Consider the following 21,263-nt stretch of genomic DNA (forward strand, 5'->3'; position numbering starts at 1 on the left):
CCTTTAGCCATCTGGTTCTCCCAGGAGTTAGATGGTCTTATTGTCACTGGCTGGAGCTTCAACCTACTGTGGATCTTTAAGGTTATTTCTGCAACACTGGATGACTGGGTTTCTTCTGGCACAGATTATTGATATGCTGGCTTCCTCTTTTGTGCCTTTGGAGCCCTTCTCAATCTTGCCTCAAGCAATGCTATACTTAGGTTGTCAAGGTCAACCAGGTGTTCTCTGTGTGCTCTATTATGAAGGGAAGAAGTTGTGGTGGGGGTCACTCCCTCTGTTGATTCTCACATAGGATGCAGGTCCTACGATGATGGACTGCCTTGCAGATGAACCGCCTATGTGCTCAGTTCCTGAGTGCAGGCAGACCCCTGGTGGTTTGCACCATCAGAAATCTAAGGCTCAGGGTGATACGGCACCTAGTGATACCTTTGTGTCCCTGCAGAGAGCAAATATGGCTGCGGGGCTTCTCTACTTCCACAGCTTCCCGCGCCTGGCAGGCTGGCAGACAAAAGCCGCCCAGGTGCTCAGTTCCTGAGTGCAGGCAGACCCCTGGCGGTTTGCACCACCAGAAATCTAAGACTCAGGGTGCCACAGTACCTAGCGATCCCTCTGTGTCCCTGCAGACAGCAAATATGGCTGCGGGGCTTCTCCCCTTCCACAGCTTCCAGAGCCCGGCGGGCTGGCAGACAAAGGCCGCCTAGGTGCTCAGTTCCAGAGTGCAGGCAGACCCCTGGTGGTTTGCACCACCAGAAATCTAAGACTCAAGGTGTTACAGTACCTAGTGATCCCTTTGTGTCCCTGCAGACAGCAAATATCAGCAAGCCATTTCTTGAGGAAAAACTTTTCAATGAAATTATTTTATTGGATTTTTAAAGTTAGCTTATGATCTTTTAAAATTAGAAGCAAATGTTTTTATAATTAGCAGGATCCACAAAGCAAAAAACAACCCTCTAAATCTATTATAATCTTGTATATAGAAGGCAGGCCAAATTTTAATGCCTTCGTAATTTCTATATAGCCTTATTAATCTTTCACAGATCTAAGTTTAAACGGTATTTTGAACCACATCTATATGAATCTGTTAAAAATGTTCTTATGGCCAGAAACTCTCTAGGTGAGGCCTGTAAGACAAAGCCAGACCTGCATCCACCGGTCTTGCAAGGAGTAGCCTGTAACCAAACCCCACCATACGAAGGTCAAATAACAAAAGGAACCTGTAATATTAAAGCATAACTACAATTTCTGAAAGCAAAACCCAGTTTTAAACAATCTTTTCTCCTTAAAATTAATGGCAAACATATTACTTTCATATTGCAAAGTTTGTCTATCAGCTTGTGTGTTTGACTGTATGACAGTGTAACTTATTGAAGAGACATTATTTGAAATCTTATTTCTTATAAGTCTGACTTCTAGGATAAGAACCACATAAAACATTATGTCAATGTAGAAATATCTTAGAGACCTGTTTTTCTTGGATGCCACATTATGCCACATGTTGCTTAAGATAGCTCTAACCCTGAATTATCAGTTTTAAACTTACCTTTTGTAACCATCATTATATCTTTTTAAATTATATCCAATAACTTATGAGCCAATACTCTATAGTCAAGACATGTAAAACATTTATACCTTTAAGACCAATTAGAAATAAAAATGAAGCGATTACACGAATCATAAATTTAAAACAAACAAAATTTTTGTTTTTCTTTTCAGCTGTAATTTCAAGGGAATAAACACTTTGAACCCAATCTTAACCATTGTAGAAAATTTTTCTAGAAGTATTTATTAGTCCTCTTGTCCTAGGACTGCTGGCCCTTTAAGAAGCGGCTTTTTTCCAGCTGTGTTTGACTCTTAGTTAAGAATGTGAAGCACCTTAAATTAGCTTCCACTGTATAAACTGCAACTGGCAGGACTGCCAACAGATAATTTTTTTATCATTCTTTTTTCTTTTTAACATAAAGCATAAAACAACAGTCATTCAGCCAATCAAAAAGACAACATAAATTGACACACATATGTACAGGTTTTGTGCACCAAAGACAAACAATAGACAGAGAGGAAACTTGATGTCCCAAAGAGATTCAAATATCCTAACCAGAACTAAGGATATCTCCAGTAGGATCCAGAGGGGAAGCAGGATATCTCCTGCTTTCCTCTCTTCCCCAGGAGAGTTTTGAAATAGCTTTTAACCATTTTTTTTGATACCACGTCCTGCACGTGGAAAAACTGCTTTTTTGAAACCTGCTTTTTTTCTCTCTCTTGTTTAAGATTTAACTCTTTATCTTCTTTTTCTTCTGGGAATTCTGCCAGAGAAGGGAAGGAGGCACAGTGGCAGCCACTGATAGATACTCCCCAGCGACCTGCTTTTTTAACCTCTATTGGGTTCATAAAAGAAAAAAGAGATTTAGAGAATGTGATATACAGCGGTGTAGGGAAGGGGGGTGCCTAGGCGGACACACACAGACATGGTATAGAATAAAGTTTATTCAGAACTGAGGGTGAGAGTAAATGTGGAGGCAGAGAAAGACACAGAGAGAGTGTAGATTAGTAGAGACTGGCCATGACCATGTGGAGAGAAGTGGGAGGGGAGGACAGCCCAGGAATTTCTTTGCAGTCCAGGACTTACACTTTACCCATGAGTGGTTTTTACTTTCAATTTCTCTGACCGCAGCTTCAGCTGCCTCTGACTTCCAAAGAACAATTTCTCCCCCAGAGAGCCTGGTTGGGGCAAGCTGGATAAATTCCTCAGGTGTGAACCAGCCCTCGGCAGAAGACTCTAAGTGCCAAAGTGAAGGGAGCAGTCCACCTATAGGCTGTGACTGTGGACTTCAACTTTTCTAAAATTTTAAAGTCAAGGGGCTTGTAAGAGTCCTGGAGTTAGGATGACCACCTGTCTCGCTAACTCTCCTAGCTCCTTTAAGAGGGCTCCTTGCGTCTCTCTGCCATTGGCAGAGAGAAGAAGTTTCTTTAGTGGCTCTCCTGCTGGCGGCTTTCTCCTCCAAGTTGGCTTCCTCCCCGGTGATAGAGTGACAACACCTGAATTATGACTAGATTTCAAAGTTTGTAGAGAAAGATAGACTCTGGTCTTTTTGAGAAATTAGGGAAAAGAGCAGACATAGACAGAGACCATTTTAAATGTCCCTCCTCTGTATCTATCAGAGGCGAGAGGGATAAGAGAGCACAGAGATAGTGTCCAGAGGAGCGCTTTTTCAGAGAACTAGATCCTAGAAGCAGGAAGAATTCTGAATAATGTCATTAATCAGAGACCAGTAGTTAAAGGCAGTAACAAGAACTCCCCCCGCCTCCCGACCACAAGTTGCATAGTAATCTCTAAAACAATTATGTACTCTAGCCCATGTTTTCTTATCTATGGTTCCTTCCTCTGGGAACTGTGGACAAAATTGTCCGACATAATACTTACAACCCCAAGTACTTCTCAAAGAAGTACCTAAGATCTCCTTTTCTTAATCCAGCCCCTTGTGTCTCGAGCCTTAAAACAGGCTGAATAAATTCTTGCCCCATGGGGTCTCACCTTCCGAGACATTGTTGCTGTGGCGATTTTTCCCTGGTCAAGCCCTGGGCCTTGACCTAATCAGTTCCTGGAGCAGCACTCGAAGGGCCCGTCCTCCTTTTTCCACAGCTTCCTTCCTGTTAGACAGCTCCACAGTGCCTCACTACTGGGCGCCAGAGTGTCCCGACCCGCAGGACAGTCAGCAGGGTCCTGGAACCACCTAGGGAAAGACGAGAGACAAGACAGACACGGAAAAAACTGAACAGCAAGATGAAATTCCGATCAAGCTGTCAAACTTTAATTTTCACACAAGGTGTTATAAAGGCAATCAAGCAGGTATGGGGAGGGGTGTAATCGGGGAACAATCTCAGGGGGCTAGCATCATTCTTTAGGAACAGTTTCCCAGAATTGTCTCTCGGGGTCTTAGCTAAGATTTGGCAGGTGCAGTAGAAACTTGGCATCATATTTCGATCATGGGGAGGTGAAGTGGAAAGGAGTTGCTGTGGTAACTTAACCACAGGTGAACTTCATTTGTTCGAGCCCACTCGGGTGAGCTCTGTATGTACTGACCATCTAGCTTACTTGGCTAATCTTTAAACTAGTACATTTCCTTCTAAAAGCAGCCTAGAGAAAGCCAGCTGGAAATGGCTGAGAGGAGGGGGTTTTTGAGATCTCTGTGAGAATGGCTCCTGGCAGTCAGCCACATTTTGGATTGATTATCTAAATGATATTGAGGCCAGTTTTGATCACAAAGCAAATAAATTTGGGACCCTCCAGGAAGGGTGCCAGGTGAAGAAGATGGAGGCTTTCTAAAAGGTATCCAAAGTGGGGGAGGCAGAAGGTAAGGATGATGTGAAGAAGAGAAGGAAGGTCCTAAGGATGGACATGTCCAGGTAGTCCCCAAGACTCAAGAAGGATTAAGGAAGACACAAACTGTTCAAGGGAAGAAGACTAAGTAACATAAAGTCATACCTATTTTAATAACACCTAACTTTTCAATGGAGACTCTAAAAGTCAGAAGGGTCTGAACAGATGTTCTATAAACTTGAGGACATAACAGATGCTAGCTCAGACTACTATGTCCAGAAAAAAAACTATCAATTATAGTAGATAAAGAAAAACAATCCATAATAAGATAAAATCAAAGCAATATCTATCTACAAGTCTATCTATACAGACGGTTTTAAAAGGAAAACGCCAATCTGAAGAGGTTAACCACACCCAAGAAAATACAAGCAATAAATATTCCTAGAGCACAAATTAAAAGAGGGTAAAAAATAGCATCATAACAACAAAATAACAAGAATCAATAAATCAGTAACTCTCAGCATTGTCTTAAAAGAAGACACAGACTAACAGATTGGATTAGAAAACAGAATCTATCCTTCTTCTGCATCCAGAAACCAAAATTACCATAAATAATAGGTATTATCTCATGGTAAAATAAAGTAAAAGTATATCCTAAGAAAATGGGCCCAAGAAACAAGCAGGCATAGCCATTTTAATATCTGACGAGATAGACTTGAAATCAAAATGAATTAGAAGATATAAGAAAGAACACTACAGCGAGCAGTGGTGGCTCATGCCTTTAATCCCAGCACTTGGGAGGCAGAGGCAGGCAGATTTCTGAGTTTGAGGCCAGCCTGGTCTACAGAGTGGGTTTCAGGACAGCCAGGGCTATACAGAGAAACCCTGCATTGAAAAAACAAAAACAAAAAAAAAACAAAAACAAAAAAAGAAAGAAAGGATACTACATACATAGCAAATGAAAATCCAGATAAGATACTTCATTTCTTAATATCTATGCACCAAACACAATGGTGTCCAAGCCCATAAAAAGAACACTACAGCTAAAATCTCATATTGATCCTCACACATTGGCATTTTATAATTTTGCTACCCCACTCTCACCAGTAGACAGGTCATTGAGACACAAATGAAAGACAGAAATACTGAAATTAATAAGGTCCTAAATCAAATCAGTTCACCAGATATCTACAGATCTTTCCATTCAGACTCTAGATATCTTTTCTCCTCAGAAGCCCATGGAATTTTCTCCAAATTTTACATATTAGTACACAAAGCAATTCTTAGGAGATAGAAGAACAAATGAAATAATACCCTGCATCCTATCTGGCCACAGTGGATTAAAGGTGGATATCAAAACAATAGAAATGACAGAAAGTATACACACTCATGGAAGCTGAACAACTTTAACATAATAAAGGCAATATGCCCAAGTCCATAGCTAACACCAATTTAAATGGAGAGAAGCTCAAAAACATTTCCACTAAAACAAGGATTAAGAAAATGTCCACTACCTCCATACCTATTCAGTATAGTGCTTGAAGTCTTAGCTAGGGCAATTAGACAGCTGAAGGAGATCAAGTAGCTATAAATAGGAAGGGCTGATACACAAAAAGACTGATAGCATGCAGAAGACCTGGACAGATTTAAACTAGACAAAATCCTAGCAGTGAGAATGAGAGGTAGACACAAAGTCCCACCCCTTATCAATAAGCTGTTTGCAATTGATACTTGCTTGGAAAGGGAAGTTAGATTTCCCTCATGAAGCTACTATTCCACTATGCTTCAGGAAAAACCTAACACAAAACAGCCTCCTATGTGTGTGTGTGTGTGTCTGTGTGCGTGCGTGCGTGCGCGTGTGTGCACACTTGTCATTTTGCTTTAGTTTTTACTGAATTTTCTCTTTTAGCTTACCTGTTTTCATTTTTCTGGGCGGGAGGTGATGCTTTGCTTTGCTTTGCTTTTTATTTTACAGAAAGGAAGATCCTGAAGTTAGGTGGGTAGAAAAGTAGAGAAGATATAGAAGAATTTGGAGCAGGGCAAAGAATATGATCAAAATATATTATATGAGAAAAATTAATAACAAATTTTAAAAAGTTCCCTGTAAATAAAATAAATGACTATTCCCTCAAAGAAATTGGAAACAGGATAATAACTTAAGCTTAATAATAACCATGATATTATTGAATAGCAAATATTGTAATGGTTATTTCCTAGAGTGATAATTCTAATAATAATTATCAAGAAATAGGACAAAAATAATTTTAATATATACCCAGTTATGTTATTCAGTATATTACTTTGTATTCTTTACATGCAAAAAATCACAGTGGAGGCAAATCTAATAAACATTGCAATCTAAAATTAAAAATATATTCTAAAGGAGACTGCAAGTAACATAAACCGTCAGAAGCATTTTATGGGGCTCTCTTTGCCTTACTGTTGTCCACAGCAATGCAGATCATTACTACAATCACTCATTTATCAACAATACAACTAAATGTAAAAATGTATCTTTATAATATGCAAAATATTTGAAAGGAGGAAATGACATTTTCATCTTGGTTGCTTATGGCTCAAAATGACTAAATTTCAAGCAGATTTCTTTATGCTTTTTAATTACGTTCCTAAAATACCCCTTCCGTTACTTTTAATGTATTAGGGAATAAGAAAGAATATTAAAAAAAAAAACATTAGCCAAGACAGTTAACCAAACTTAGCATTTACTCAAATCTATATTATTATTATTTTTTGTACTTGTTGAATTATCCGACCATTCCAATGACCATTAACTATTACCTTGATTATATATAGTTAATAACAAGTGGTCACAATCAGGCTCTATTTTTCTGGCTAAAGGAACAAGGGATGTGGGTAATCCTGCTGTGGAACCAAGAACTGGATTGCTATAGGATCTGCTTTTGTCTAATCCAAGTTCCACCCTTGCTCTTGTTCTCTTCCAAGTACCTTCTTCATTGCTTCCTTGACATCCTTGTTCCTCAAGGTATAGATAAGAGGGTTCAGCATTGGCGTTATAAGTCCATAGAACAGTGCCAAAAGCTTGCCCTTCAGTTTGGCTGTGCTGCTCTTGGGTGCCATGTATGCATACCCACTGATGGCAGAGCCATAGAACATGATGACCACCAGAAGATGAGACCCACATGTGTTAAAGGCCTTCTTTCGACCTTCAGAAGATTGTATATTTATGACTGCTCTGACAATGTTGATGTAAGAGAAAAGAATTAACCCAAGAGGGATAACTTTTATGACAACCACAGCAGCATACATCTCTACTTCATTGACCCAGGTGTCAACACATGATAACTGAAGCATGGCAGGCACCTCACAGAAGAAATTCTCTACCTGGTATTGGCCACAACGAGGTAACAAAGATGTCAACACTGTTTGCACCAAGGAGTTACTGAAACCAGTTATCCAGGCTACTGCTGCCAGCTGCTGGCACAGCTGAGAGTGCATGATAACTGTGTAATGCAGAGGATGGCAGATGGCCACATAGCGATCAAAGGCCATGATGGAGAGAAGCACACATTCTGTAGATCCTAGGCTAAGGAAAATGAACAGTTGTGCTATGCAGCCCACATAGCTGATGCTTCTCTCATGGCTCTGAATATTTTTCAGCATCTGGGGGACAGTAGAAGTGGTGTAGCAGAGATCTAAAAAGGAAAGATTGGCCAGGAAGAAATACATAGGGGTGTGGAGTTTAGGATCAAGGAGAGATAAAATGATAATAGCTGAATTCCCGAAGAGAGTCACTATATAGAAGATGGAGATGACCACAAGAAGAGCCATTTCCAGACATGGCCATTCAGAGAAGCCTACCAGAATAAAGCCATTGATGTGATGGGCAGTGATATTGAGGCTTCTCATTGTTGAAATTCCACTTGCTGGAAATGTCCATACTAGAATTTTGAGGTTCTGGTCATCGTGTTTTTGCAACTTAATACCTCATGAAATAAAGAACCTGGATAGGGGGTACTGAAACAAAATCATGAATATATTTCATTTGATTTCCTCAGTAAGTAAAAGAAAACACAGCTGTGTTTGTATAGTCTGTCAGCTATTCTTTTATTCACAACTTTCATAAGTGAAGAGTTTTAAAAAGTCAAAATAGCATACGCATGGTGACTCACACATATAAACATTCCTGTGAGAGAAATGCCAGAACAGGCTGCAGAGTGAGGCTGTGTCTCTCCCAAATGCTTTCTCAATCCCCCAAAGCAAAACAAAAATAAACAAATAATAATGTAAATATAGTAAAAATGTATATTATAAGATACTGTTATCATATGTTGTATTTGCTAAGACAAAAGAATATGGAAACCTCACTGAAACTTCATTAAGTTTGTAATTGATCTTATTTTCCTGCAGGTTCTTAATAATTTTGCATAGTAGAATATAGAAATTACTGCCTGTGAAAGGCAGTATCAGTTGGTGGTGATACCATCATCTGTCTTTTTATTGTAGGACCTCCTTTCTGCTCATTATAATTAAGTCAATGTGAAAAAACTTCCAGGACTCAGGACAATATGTTTGTGGAATTAATCCACAGTGATGTTTTGCCACAGGCTAATTAGGAGTTAACATGACTAAGACTGATGGTATAAAATGTTTCTTATTTTGTTTATGTCAAAAAGTGTATATATATATATATACACATATATACATATATACAAACACATATATATGTTATATATATTCATAGATATATAAAATACATATTTAAATAAATATATATATAGTCAGATAACATAACTACAAAAGTAATGGTTTCCAGAGAAAAACTCACCTTTCCGATCTCATTATACTTCTACATAAGGAAAATCTCACAAGCTTTCTTACAATTATGCTTTACCTTCATGTAATTTTACCAATGGCAGAATGTATTTTATATTGAGCTTTATGCAACAAAGAGAAAATGGCTTTGAAGATATTTTTTTAAAATTCTGGTGTTTGTATTGTAAAAAATCATCAAACATGCACATATGCAATTGATTGCATGTATGTGTACATTGTGCAGCTCATTCTTCTTAGTGTAAAATAAACATATGATTCATATGAGAAAATTTCACTGTAATACACAGTTGAAATGCAAGATTTTATATATATATATATAATATTACTTAAATATTATATATTTAAATATATATATTTAAATAAATATTACTGTTAATTTATCAATCATTATACATAAAGTGACTCTTGGCAAAAAATGTGTAACACTTTACAGATAATATTTAATGCAGTTTAGGAGTAATTTTTATAGTAAAATAAAATATATGTATAATTCTATTCCTTTAGTTACTGTAGAATTTTGGACAGTTTTAAGTGGATTTTTATCTTATTATTTTATCTATTTTTACATATGAAGTTCTACATATTGTCTATAAGATGACTAAAAAGTATGTTGTCCATGACTAAATACAGGGACTAAACTTTCTTATAACATTAAATCCTTATAATTTTTGTTGAAAACACTTTACATCTGTTAGCATTTTTCCTTTTTAAAATTTTTCATTGCTTATTTTATTTCAAATGTTATCCCCCTCCCCAGTTCCCCCCCATAAACCCCCTCACTTTCTCCCCTGCTTCTATGAGGGTGCTCTTCCCCCACTCCTGCCTCACCTCCCTAGCATTCCCCTGTGCCAGGACATCAAACCTTCACATGACCGTGGGCCTCTCCTTTCCTCTCTGATGTCCATCAAGGCCATCCTCTGCTACATATGCAGCTGGGGCCATGGGTCCCTCCATGTGTATTCCTTGCTTGGTGGTTTAGTCCCTGGAAGCTCTGGGGCATCTTGTTGGTTGACACTATTGTTCTTCCTATGGGATTGCAATAATATAAAGTATTTTACCATCTCTAGTCACCCCTTTGTATGATCGATCCCATGTACATGTCTTGTTTCACTGAAATTTCTCACCCTTTGTTCATCATCTCCTCAATTCCTTTTCCACCTCTTCAGCACTCCAATAACCTGTGTTGTGCTCCAGTTCTCTCAGGTCTTACATATTGTTATTGTACAAAAAGCAACAGTAATTTATTCATAATATCTTAGTACATGACACAGACACAATATAAAATATGGAATGTTTCTCACATTTTTGAGATACATTCATGAAAAAAAACACAAAGATAAAAAATATTGATATTTTCTTTGCCTTTCATATTATTTGCAATTTTATTTTAAAATTTGGTTCTTCTCCACATTTCACTTAGTGATTATGCATTTTCTTCATCTAATCAATTACAATAATTGTGGTTAAACAGTTGCTATAGAAATATTTAATTCTATTGAGGGGTTTCTATCCTGCCTTAGACCATTTAGCTCCTGGATAAAAGATAAGACACATGTGACCTTAGCTGTGACTCACAGCATTGGGGGTATGGAACCTGCAGAGGCCACCTCCTGTAGTCAGGCAGGAAACCCAGTGGAGCAGTAGAAACACCAGTCCATACACAAACCTTTTGAACCCGAAAATTATCTGAAGACACAGGGGATGGAGCAGCGAATGGCCAGTCAATAACCAGCCCAACTTGAGACCCATATGGGCAACTACTAATCCTTTACACTATTAATGATATTCTGGTAGGCTTGTAGACAAAGGTCGGCTTGTAGACAAAGCAAAGTTGTCCTCTGAGAGGCTCCACTCAGCAGCTTACTCAGGTAGATACAGACATCCACAGCCAAACAGTGGATTGATTTTTGGGAACGCTTATGGAAGAAGAGGAGAAAGGATTGCTGAACCAGAGGGAATAGGAACTCCACAGGAAGACCAACAGAGTCAAGTATGGACCCTTTGGGCTGAACCACCAACCAAAGAACATTCATGGGCTAGGCCTAGACCTCCCTGCACACATGGAGCAGATGAACATCTTGAACTTCATGTGGATCCCAAAAAACTGGAATGGGGACTATCCCAAAAGCTGTTGCCTATATGTGGGATATGTTCTAGCTGGACTGTCTTGTCTGTCCTCAGTAGGGAAAGGAAGCACTTAGCCTCACAGAGACTTGAAATGCTAGGGTGAGAGTATATGGAGGGGGGATACCCACTTAGAGGAGAAGGGGAGGGAGGGAAGCATCGTGGAAGGGGGTGAACAGGAAGAGATCAGTTAATAGGATGTAAAGTGAATAAGTAAAAAAAAAATTAAATGTGAAAAAAGACACCTATAAATTTTACATTTGTAATAAGCCTTTAGCACAAGATCTTGCCAACTATCTACTCTCTTATGTTATTAGAATTTACATTCCTTTCAATAACTCTGAACTATATTTTATCTGGGCCACTCTTAACTTTATTTGGCCAGTACTCAGGGCCACATTTTATGGCTCACACGACCGTTGGTATCTTTAAGTGCCAGTTAGACATAACTTGAGGGCAGAGTCGCAGATCAACATGTAGACTCTAGGTGTTGGTGGACTGTAATTAGTATTACAATAGACAGCAACTATGAAAATTATAAGGTATGATACATATTTTAAATGTCTAGTCTATTATATTTGGCAAATTATATTTATTTAGATAAAATATTTTATAACCTATCATACCTTAATGAGTTTATAGTTTTGTATCTCAGTTATCTTTGATTTTAACTTGTATACCATCCTAAAGCCACTTTTTAGATCTAGGATATCTTTTTAAATGTTAAATAATTTAAGTTTAATTGTGAGACTATAACAAATCTTCAACACTATCAGAGATTTAAGAAGATATTTGAGTATGCAAAAACATAACTTCCAAAAGTTAAAAAACTGGCAGAGACAGATGACTGCATGGTCTACAGAGTGAGTTCCAGGACAGCCAGAGCTACACAGAGAAGCCTTGTCTCTAACCGCCCCCCCCCAAAAAAGATATCTACCAATGTAAAATTGTGGCTATAAAATGCCTTTCTTTAGGAGCACATTTAATAATATATCACTATTTGTCTAATTTCTAAAGTAATTACTATATTCCCCCTTTTTCTTTCTAACCCACATCCCTTTATCTAAGAAAGAAAGAATGCTAGAGAATAGGAAAGGAAAGACATAAATTTCTTTATTTAGTCTCTCTCTGTCTAAAATTATAATTATCTTTAAATTATTTCTTAAAATGAGAACATATTTGTAATTTACAAAATGACCAAAATCATCGACCTTAATTCAAGGGATCAAACCTCAATACATAGTTACCTCCAAGGAACATTGTAGTCCTTATTACTGATGTTTGTCATACTTGATATTGTGGATTTAATTTTTCCTGTTAGGATCTATGATGAAGTCAACAGGGGCTGTTTCTTGGACTAGAGAAAACACCAATGCATTGCATCTTAGCAACTTTATATCCCTTACAACTGAATAACTGACTAGGAAGGATATTGTAGAAATTCAATGACATGTTGTAAGAGAATAGAAAAAGAACAAAACAAAATTATTAATATGAAAATTTCAAATCAATCAATATCCCTAATGGCAAAGAATGTTTTAGTCACTAGCTTCCTTGTGGCTCAACACTTTCATAGTAGATACAAGAACTACTTGACAAATTGAGTAGATGGACAATCTAAGTATCATTTTAATTAGCAGATTATACTGATAAAATAGATCTTTCTCTTGAAAATACTAATTAACATTCCTGTTTGATTTGGCTGAGATCAACATGAGATCTAATATTTCATGAAAAGGGAGGTGTAAGACTCATTTGTCTTCATTCATAGTCTTTGTACAATGCAGCAAATCTGGAAATAGCTCTGGGAAGTGGAGCAAACCATAAAACCAGATTTCACTTAGGGCAAAATGTAATGTCTACCTCTTTAAAGAGGTAATTCATTACTAATTTTAAGGAAAACACAGTCAGAACAAGTAAAAATGAAGGCTAAGTTTAATAGTGTTTTCTGAGAAATTTTCCCAACTGGCTTTTACTATTCAGAAGCAGCTTTTAAGGCAGACTACCACTCAGCACATATGAAGGTTTACTTAGAAAATAATATATTTACATGACCTTAAACAAATTATTGACATCAACAATTTTAAAAAGTTTTTTTCTCATACTTTCATTCTTTTTAAAAATACCTTTTTTGTCTTTACTTTTAAGCACTGAAAGATCTTTTCTGTTGTTCTTTGCAGCTCTAAACCTTAGTGGTGTCTAACCCTCACTACAAATTTGGCTCTTCTCATAAGTCAGCTTTGCTTATAATTTGCTTTTTAGCCCTTGTAGATTAGTGACATCAGGGCCAAGGGTGCTAGAATTTTGACCTCAGCGAGACAGTCCCTCTGTTGCAATTAAGCACAGTTCATGGAAATAAGAATTTAGGGGAAAATATGAAAAATAGCAGCATGAATTGTTTACAAAGCTTAAATTCTAATGTTACTTCCACTGGGCTTTCATCCCTATGTAGTAAATCTTATTATCTAACTTATTTTTATGTCCCTAATCTATTTGCATAGTATGCACTAAAGCCAATTCCAGATTCAAGGACAATTTCAAATCCAAAGATGCTTCCCAACAACTGTGTCTGACCTTCTCAGTACACCCTGAAACACTTTCCAGCCACAATGCCCTCAAACACTATTGAAACTGTGCACTACAGCATACAGCTTTTGAAATTTGGGTATCAGCAGCATGTAATTCATATAATTTGTGACTGGCTTATACATTTGCAAGTATAATTTATTCTCTCCACATATGAACAGAAGATGTGCAATTGTTACTTCTGGTTACATGATGTTAAAAGAACTGAATGAATGCACAATTTTTATTTTTGTGTTAAATCCAGGAATGAAATTTCTTATGTAAATGTTAAAGCATATCTAGCTTTAATAAAGATTGTTAGCCAGGTTACAAAACGTTATAGTAATTTATGATCCAATCATCATCAATCTTCATTTCCTCAAAAGCTTCCTTGTTTTGTAATGTCATGTTTTTTAAAATTATTTATCTATTTTTTTTGTGTATAAGACAAACCATTTTAATTTGCATTATACTGTGAGTGTGAATTTTTTCAAATTTGACATTTATGTTATCCTTTTTATGTTTTATCCATTCATTTTTCTCTCTGATTTTTGTCCTTTATTGACTTCTAAGAGTTCTTTACATGTCCTTGATATAAATATACTTTTGAAATATTATACACTAATATAACATTCCACTAAAGTACTCTTTTTGCTTTTTAAATAATGCCCTATAAATATTAATGTAATTAAAAAATATACAAGTCAATAGAATGTCCTATAATGACCGTGATGTCTCCCCATACCATGTCCAGCAACAATTAATACATAGCCCAGGTTGCCTAATATATTTTCCTCACAATACCCATAATAATTATTTTAAAGTCTCAAGATCATTTACTTCATATGTATATATTTCATCATTAATTAAGAAAAGCCAAGTTTTTAAAATGTACTTAAGTGCATTTGGTACTCTTATAGAGAACCTGGGTTTGCTTTCCAACATGCATGTCAGGCGGCTTACATCTGCCTGGGATGTTGTTTTAAGAGTGCTTCACTCTCTTCTGGCACTACTTAAACATGGTGCACATAAGTTTAACACACACATATATCTAAAAATAAACTATTTTAAAACTAACATTTTTGATGCAAAAAAGCAATACTTTTTAATGTTAAGCAACTCAAGTATTCATGTTTATTTTATTATTTTTTTGTACTTAATGGTCATTTACTATTTCAACAAGTTCACTTATAAGCATACCATATGCACATATGGGGAGACAACAGGCTTGGTAGACACAACAGAATAACAGAAATAATAACAAAGAAGACTGCCTACATCCTCTGCCTTTCATCTGCATAGACTAGAAGGCAAAATGAGAGGTTACACGGGATCAACAACAGATGTAGAAAATAAATCTGAACCATTCTGTCTCAAACACAAGAACTTTCTACACTCCAGAAGGCTACCACAGGCACTAACGACCTAAGCTGAGCCTTCTTGGCACGGGTGATCTGAGGAAGCCTCAGGCTTTCCTCTTCCAGATGAAAAGTTTTTAACTCAAAGAACTAAAAGCAACAACATCAGCCACACACTGTCAGCAGCCAGATTCTTCCAGCTCTTCGTCATTATTTAAAAGTCTTCATGGAGGAGGCATGTGCCTCAACTCTGGACAAGTAGTTCCCTCCAACTCATGAATCTCACAACTGACTGAGGTACAAAATGATGCAGCAAAAGCCACCAAAAGGGTGAGGAAATAAGGTGCCAGAGAATGTATTCCATTCTGGGTATGTAACCAAGTGATTGGTGATAGGAAATGATAGGACTCAACTATGACCCCACTGGGGGCAGGGGCTAGGTAGGGCACACCCATGGGACAGTCAGAGATAATTCTGTTTCAAAAGTACTTCAGGGACATGACTCAGTACTCTATGGTTTTAGGAATGCCAGTAACTAACTTCAGAATTAAAATCCTGTATAACACTAAACACTGGTTTTAGTGTTTTGTGAGTAAAGCACAGAGCTTTATGAATGGTGACATTATGAGCAAATGGCATTACAGCACAGGATGTAAAATCAGAGTCACCCTTATTAAAGTGACACCATACAGCATCCACACCATGTTGTCACATATTCCATCCATCAGAGATGGCAAACAAGCATTGTACTGGCTGGTTTTGTGTGTCAACTTGACACAGGCTGGAGTTATCACAGAGAAAGGAATTTCAGTTGGGGAGGTGCCTCCATGAGATCCAGCTGTGAGGCATTTTCTCAATTAGTGATCAAGGGGGAGGGCCCCTTGTGGGTGGTACCATCCCTGGGCTTGTATTCTTGGGTTCTATAAGAGAGCAGGCTGAGCAAGCCAGTAAGGAACATCTCTCCATGGCCTCTGCATCAGCTCCTGCTTCCTAACCTGCTTGAGTCCCAGTCCTGACTTCCTTTTGTGATGAACAGCAATGCAGAAGTGTAAGCTGAATAAACCATTTCCTCCCCAACTTGCTTCTTGGTCATGATGTTTGTGCAGGAATAGAAACCCTGACTAAGGCAAGCATACATTAGCTGGAAATGGGCTGTGCTAACACGTCCCCAAGGAGTAGCAAGGAAGCATTGTAGGTGCCACTTCTGCTACTTGGAAACTGTCTCGCGTGGAGATCTGTTGAAGGCTTGAACTGACCAAGAGAGAGCTGCCCAGCAGGGTGGCAAAGCAGCATGCATGCGCTGGGCTGGGCACAGACAGAATGCATGCTTCCTGGGAGCACTCTGGAGAAAAAGGACTATGCAAAGTAGAGGGCGGGGCCTTCACTGTGCCATCACATCTTTGTGAAGGGGGCAAAGGGGTTACTGTTTGAAACTAAAACATGCCAGTCACAAAGCTGGAATTGGAAACTTTAAAACATTTAAGAACAGAGTTTTTAAAATGTGGAACATGTATTCTCTAATATTGTAAATACAATTTTTTGTCAGAAAGCCAGACTGTGAGCTTTCCAGTGCCACATGTCTGGGGACTAGAAATGTTTTAAGCTCTTCTGTTGTGAGCGGATCAGGACTGAGAACAAGGCTGGACCCCCACTAACATGAGGGAATAGAACAAATCCCTGAAATGCTCTACCCAATCCCATTTCTCACTCAGAACTTGAGAGTCTGTGGACAGACAGGGCTACCACTGTTGAAGAAGAGCCTCTCCAGGAGTTGCAGCTTGCGCCCCAGAAGGCCTGAGACAGAAACGTTCTAAATAAGGCTCTCCCCAATTCCCCTCACCATATACTTTCTTTACAGAAGAATAACACGAAAATAAAACTGGGCAGATTCCCGTAGCATATTTTAAAGGGGTGGGGGGTGGCCCTCTTCATCCCGCGCAGCCAATCCTGCCGGTACCTAGGAGCTTCGAGGGGTAGGTTATGGGGTCCTCACACCATAGCCCTGCAAGAGTCACATGGGTTACCAACTCCTAGGGTAACATGTAGCCGAGGTCTAGATTGAGAATCCACAGTTAAAGAAGCTGCGACTCTTCTCACCGCACTTACACACATCCCACATCAGCAGTGTTATTATTGGCATAGCAAAGAAAGCCGTCCCTCAATTCAATATTGCACCTAACTGAATGGAAAATGCCCGTTTATTTGGGTGTGTTTACCTAAAGCCATCCAAGAGTCCCTACGAAAGACTTGGTGCAAGCTGGTACCCGCAAGGACTCACACTCTCGCTCACAGCATACCGTGGGCTTTCTTTGTGGTACCATGCAGGTCAGTCACAATTATTAGATTACCACCTTCAAAAGAACTACTTAAATTATTATGAGAGACACTTGTCACAAACAGAAATGCCCTGCAAATCAAATTATCGCACACAGGACTAACAGAAGCGATGCACAGAAAATGTTGAAGGCGCTAGAAGACCCAGAACAAGAGAGCCCAGGGCCATGCCTGTGGCTGCCCCCCCCCCAGCCCCCAAGCATGCCCAGAGCCAGGTCACTGTCATTGTCTTGGTACCATTCACAGATGATGTATTGGTTGGCAGGATGTTGTCCATAAACTACTGCATACGGGTTTTGGTAAGCACTGTGTACGCCTGCCCATTGGCGGCATAAACAACTTGAGTTCCTGCGGGGTATGCGCCACTGTAAGGACCTTAGCCTTAGACCTCAGGGGTTGGTGTAGCATAGGTGGTGTAGGGAGGCAGCAACGAGGCCACTGCAGCCTCTTCAGACAGGATTGCTGAGCCAACGTAAGCTGCGTTCGTTCTGGAATCCTGCAGTGTAAACTTCCATGCCAGGTAATCGTCTGTGCTCTCTGTACAGAGACTGATAGTCTTCCCATCTCGGCAGATGATCTGCAGCAGACAGTCTCTGGGCTTCCCATCTGGCGGTTGGATGTCCCCACACTCATGCCCGGTGCGGATACTGATGCAGTCCACAGGCATGTGGACCTTACCCTCGATGATCTACCGAGTCTGGTCAGCATAGTAGATCAGGTGACCATCTGACCACAGGTCGAACCAATTCTTCCAACGTTTCAGAATGGTGCTCTGCTGAAGTAACCATGCACTCTTCACGAACACCACCTCTTCAGTTGAGATGGTAAGTGGCTCCCGGCTCCCTGCCCCTGCCAGATTCCTGGCCTGGAACACGTGTAACACTTCCCACACAGGAAATGTGACCTTTGGTCATGTTGGCCCAGAACTGTGTATTTTATTCTTATGAAAAGTTCTTAATACAGTGCCTAATTTATTAAAATATTTGTTTTTGAATGATATCTTTGTGTCATTTATGCACAATTTTATCATCTTAAGGCTACTAAAGCCTTTTCCTCTATGTTTCACTTACCTGTAAATAAAATTTGTTGGTAATTTGACTTTTATGCCTGTGTGGCAGGGTTATCTCCCACCCCTGCTTTTTTCTAAGTGCATATTCTATTTAGCGATTACAACATCAAAATATCATCCCTGCCCTATTTTAATGCTGTGACTCCTTGTGATAAGTAACATGAATATAATTGTTTAATTATTATCCAGCATCAGAAGGTCTTATTTGGTTTTGCTTTGCATTTTTTCCTGTCCAGGCATAAACACAACCCAATACAATATTATCTCAATTAGCTCTGCCTCAGAGACATATTAGTAGTTCTTCAACCACAATTTCATTCAAAGTTTGTCTGGAATACTTTTGGTTCTTTGTATTTACATAAGCTTTTAAGATCAATCTAATAATTTAAAAAAATCTACAAGGACTTATTTTTGTATTATTCTAAGTGCCTATTTTCATGTTGATACCATGTTGTTTCAATAGCTAAAGTTGTGCAATGTATTTTGAAGTCAGTTTGGATGGTTTTTGTTTTGTATTGTTTTGTTTTTGTTTGTCTTTTCCTTGCTCAAGTTTTTTCTATGATCATTCCAGAATTTTGTGGCTAAATGTGAATTTGGGGATATTTTTATATTTTTGTGAACAATATCATGGAAATTTCTGTAAAAATTACATTTAATCTATGCTTTGGATAGATTGTATATTTCAATAATATTGAGTATTGATAGTTTGTGACCATAGGCTATCTTTACATTTACTGGTGACTTCATTGATCGATTATATCTTACAATTTTTCAGTGTGAAGATATTTTATAATTTTAGTTAAATTTATTCTAAAAACCAAATTGCTTTAAACATTATTATGGATTATTTTCCTAATTTTATTTTTAAGTATTTTGTTATTAATGTATATAAAATAAACTTTTTATATTTATTTTGTAGTCTGTAATTCAACTGTATCAAATGATTAGATTTAATAATAATTTTCATGGTATTTGCAAGTTTTTCAATTAGATCATTTGCAACCAGGAACAATTTATTAGTTTTCTTTCCAACTCAGAAAATGTATTTCTTCCTCTTACTTAATTGTACTGGATAAAACATGTAGTTTTACATTGAATATGTATGGTGAAAGGGAACATCTTTTTGTTTGTCCACATATTAAACCAAAATATCTGAAAATGTGTTTCTTTGTTATGGTGATAGTTCTTCATGTCATATAGCCTTTACTATGTTGCACATTCCTTCTAAATATATTTGTAGTTTTTAGCATGAAAAATTTTACCACATAATTTTTATTTATATACTCCAGATTTTATTCCACCCCCCTTTCGCCCACCCTCCAACTGTTTCATATCCCATACCTCCTCCCCATACCCTGTCTCCATGAGGATGTCGCCACCTCCCAACCTCCACCCCACCTGACCTCTGAACTCCCTGGAGCCTCCAGTCTCTTGAGGGTTAGGTGCATTATCTCTGATTGAGCCCAGACCCAGAAGCCCTCTGCTGTATATGTGTTGGGGGCCTCATATTAGCTGGTGTATGCTGCCTGTTTGGTGGTCTAGTGTTTGAGAGATCTTGGAGGTCCAGGTTAATTGAGACTGCTGCTCCTCATATATCATAGCCACCCCTTATCCCAACCCTATCACCTCCTGTTTCCTACAGATCCACTGTTAATCTGTTTCCCTTTTAAAAAGTACAGGCCTCCCAGCAATATAATCTAAACTCAGCATAAGCATATGTAATAAGACTAGACCCAAAGCTTCATATCAAAGTTGGTCCAGGAACCCAGAAGGAGCCAAAGGGTCCTGAGAGTAGGTAAAAGTCAGAGATACACTCACTCCCATTGTTAGGAATCCAACAAAAAATCCCAAGCTAAAGAAGCACATCTTGTATGAAAAGAGTCTGGTTCAAACTCTGTGGTTGCAGCTTTAGTCTCTGTGAGTACCTATGAGCCACAATTAGTTAATTCTATGGTCCATGTTCTCCTGGTGTTTGCAACCCATGTGACTCCTACAATCTTTCTCCAAGCTCTTTTCTTCAGAGTTTCCAGAGCTCTGCCTAATGTTCGTCTGTGGGATGGATCATAAGCAAAGAGGTTTATGAATGGGCTATGCACCGATTCTATAAGTATAGAAAAGTATCATTAGAAATCATTTCATTAACTATCTTTTTTCCCAATAAGTTTGGTTGTACCATAGGTGTCTGAGCCATTCAGCTTCTGGATACTGGTGATCTAGGTAGTGTCTAGAATGAGCTTGTGGTTCTGTTTTCAATTTCTTTCCTAAGGGGGTGTGGGGGGGAGGTTGTCTAGGCGTTGCTCTATGCCATACACAGAAGTATGGAGCAATGGAGCTGGGTTCAGTTTTCTGTTTTCTCCCTTGGGGTGTTTAGGCATCACTGTACACAGGTAGGGAAAGAATGAGTCAGAATCCATAATGGGTGTGTCAGCAGGATCCTAGTCCAGCAGTGAATACCAAAGGAAGAAGGTCTTCTCTGAAAATATTAGTGTTACAGCTCTTTTAGATAATATTCAATGACACAGCTCTCTTAAATATATCCAGTGAAACATACTTCTTAGATGATATTCAGTGAAATGCCTGTTCTCTTTACTCAGGGTTAACAATGCTTATATAAACCGCAGAGAGTGGGAAAGTTACTTTGGCTGAGTCTTAAGGTTCTGGGGATACCTCATTTAGATAC

At 38.4% G+C, this 21,263-nt stretch overlaps 1 protein-coding gene and 1 pseudogene across 1 annotated transcript; both read right to left on the reverse strand.

The window, feature by feature from the left end:
- Positions 1-7,243: 7,243 nt before the first annotated feature.
- LOC127669333 (olfactory receptor 2B6-like) lies at positions 7,244-8,206 on the reverse strand. Its single transcript, XM_052163152.1, has one exon. The coding sequence runs from the start codon at positions 8,204-8,206 to the stop codon at positions 7,244-7,246; it is 963 nt and encodes a 320-aa protein (XP_052019112.1).
- A 9,443-nt stretch (positions 8,207-17,649) lies between these two features.
- LOC127669948 (pleckstrin homology domain-containing family B member 2-like) lies at positions 17,650-18,222 on the reverse strand (annotated as a pseudogene).
- Between the last annotated feature and the right edge of the window lie 3,041 nt (positions 18,223-21,263).

The sequence above is a fragment of the Apodemus sylvaticus genome, chromosome 19 (genome assembly GCF_947179515.1).
Source record: "Apodemus sylvaticus chromosome 19, mApoSyl1.1, whole genome shotgun sequence".
Taxonomy (NCBI): domain Eukaryota; kingdom Metazoa; phylum Chordata; class Mammalia; order Rodentia; family Muridae; genus Apodemus; species Apodemus sylvaticus.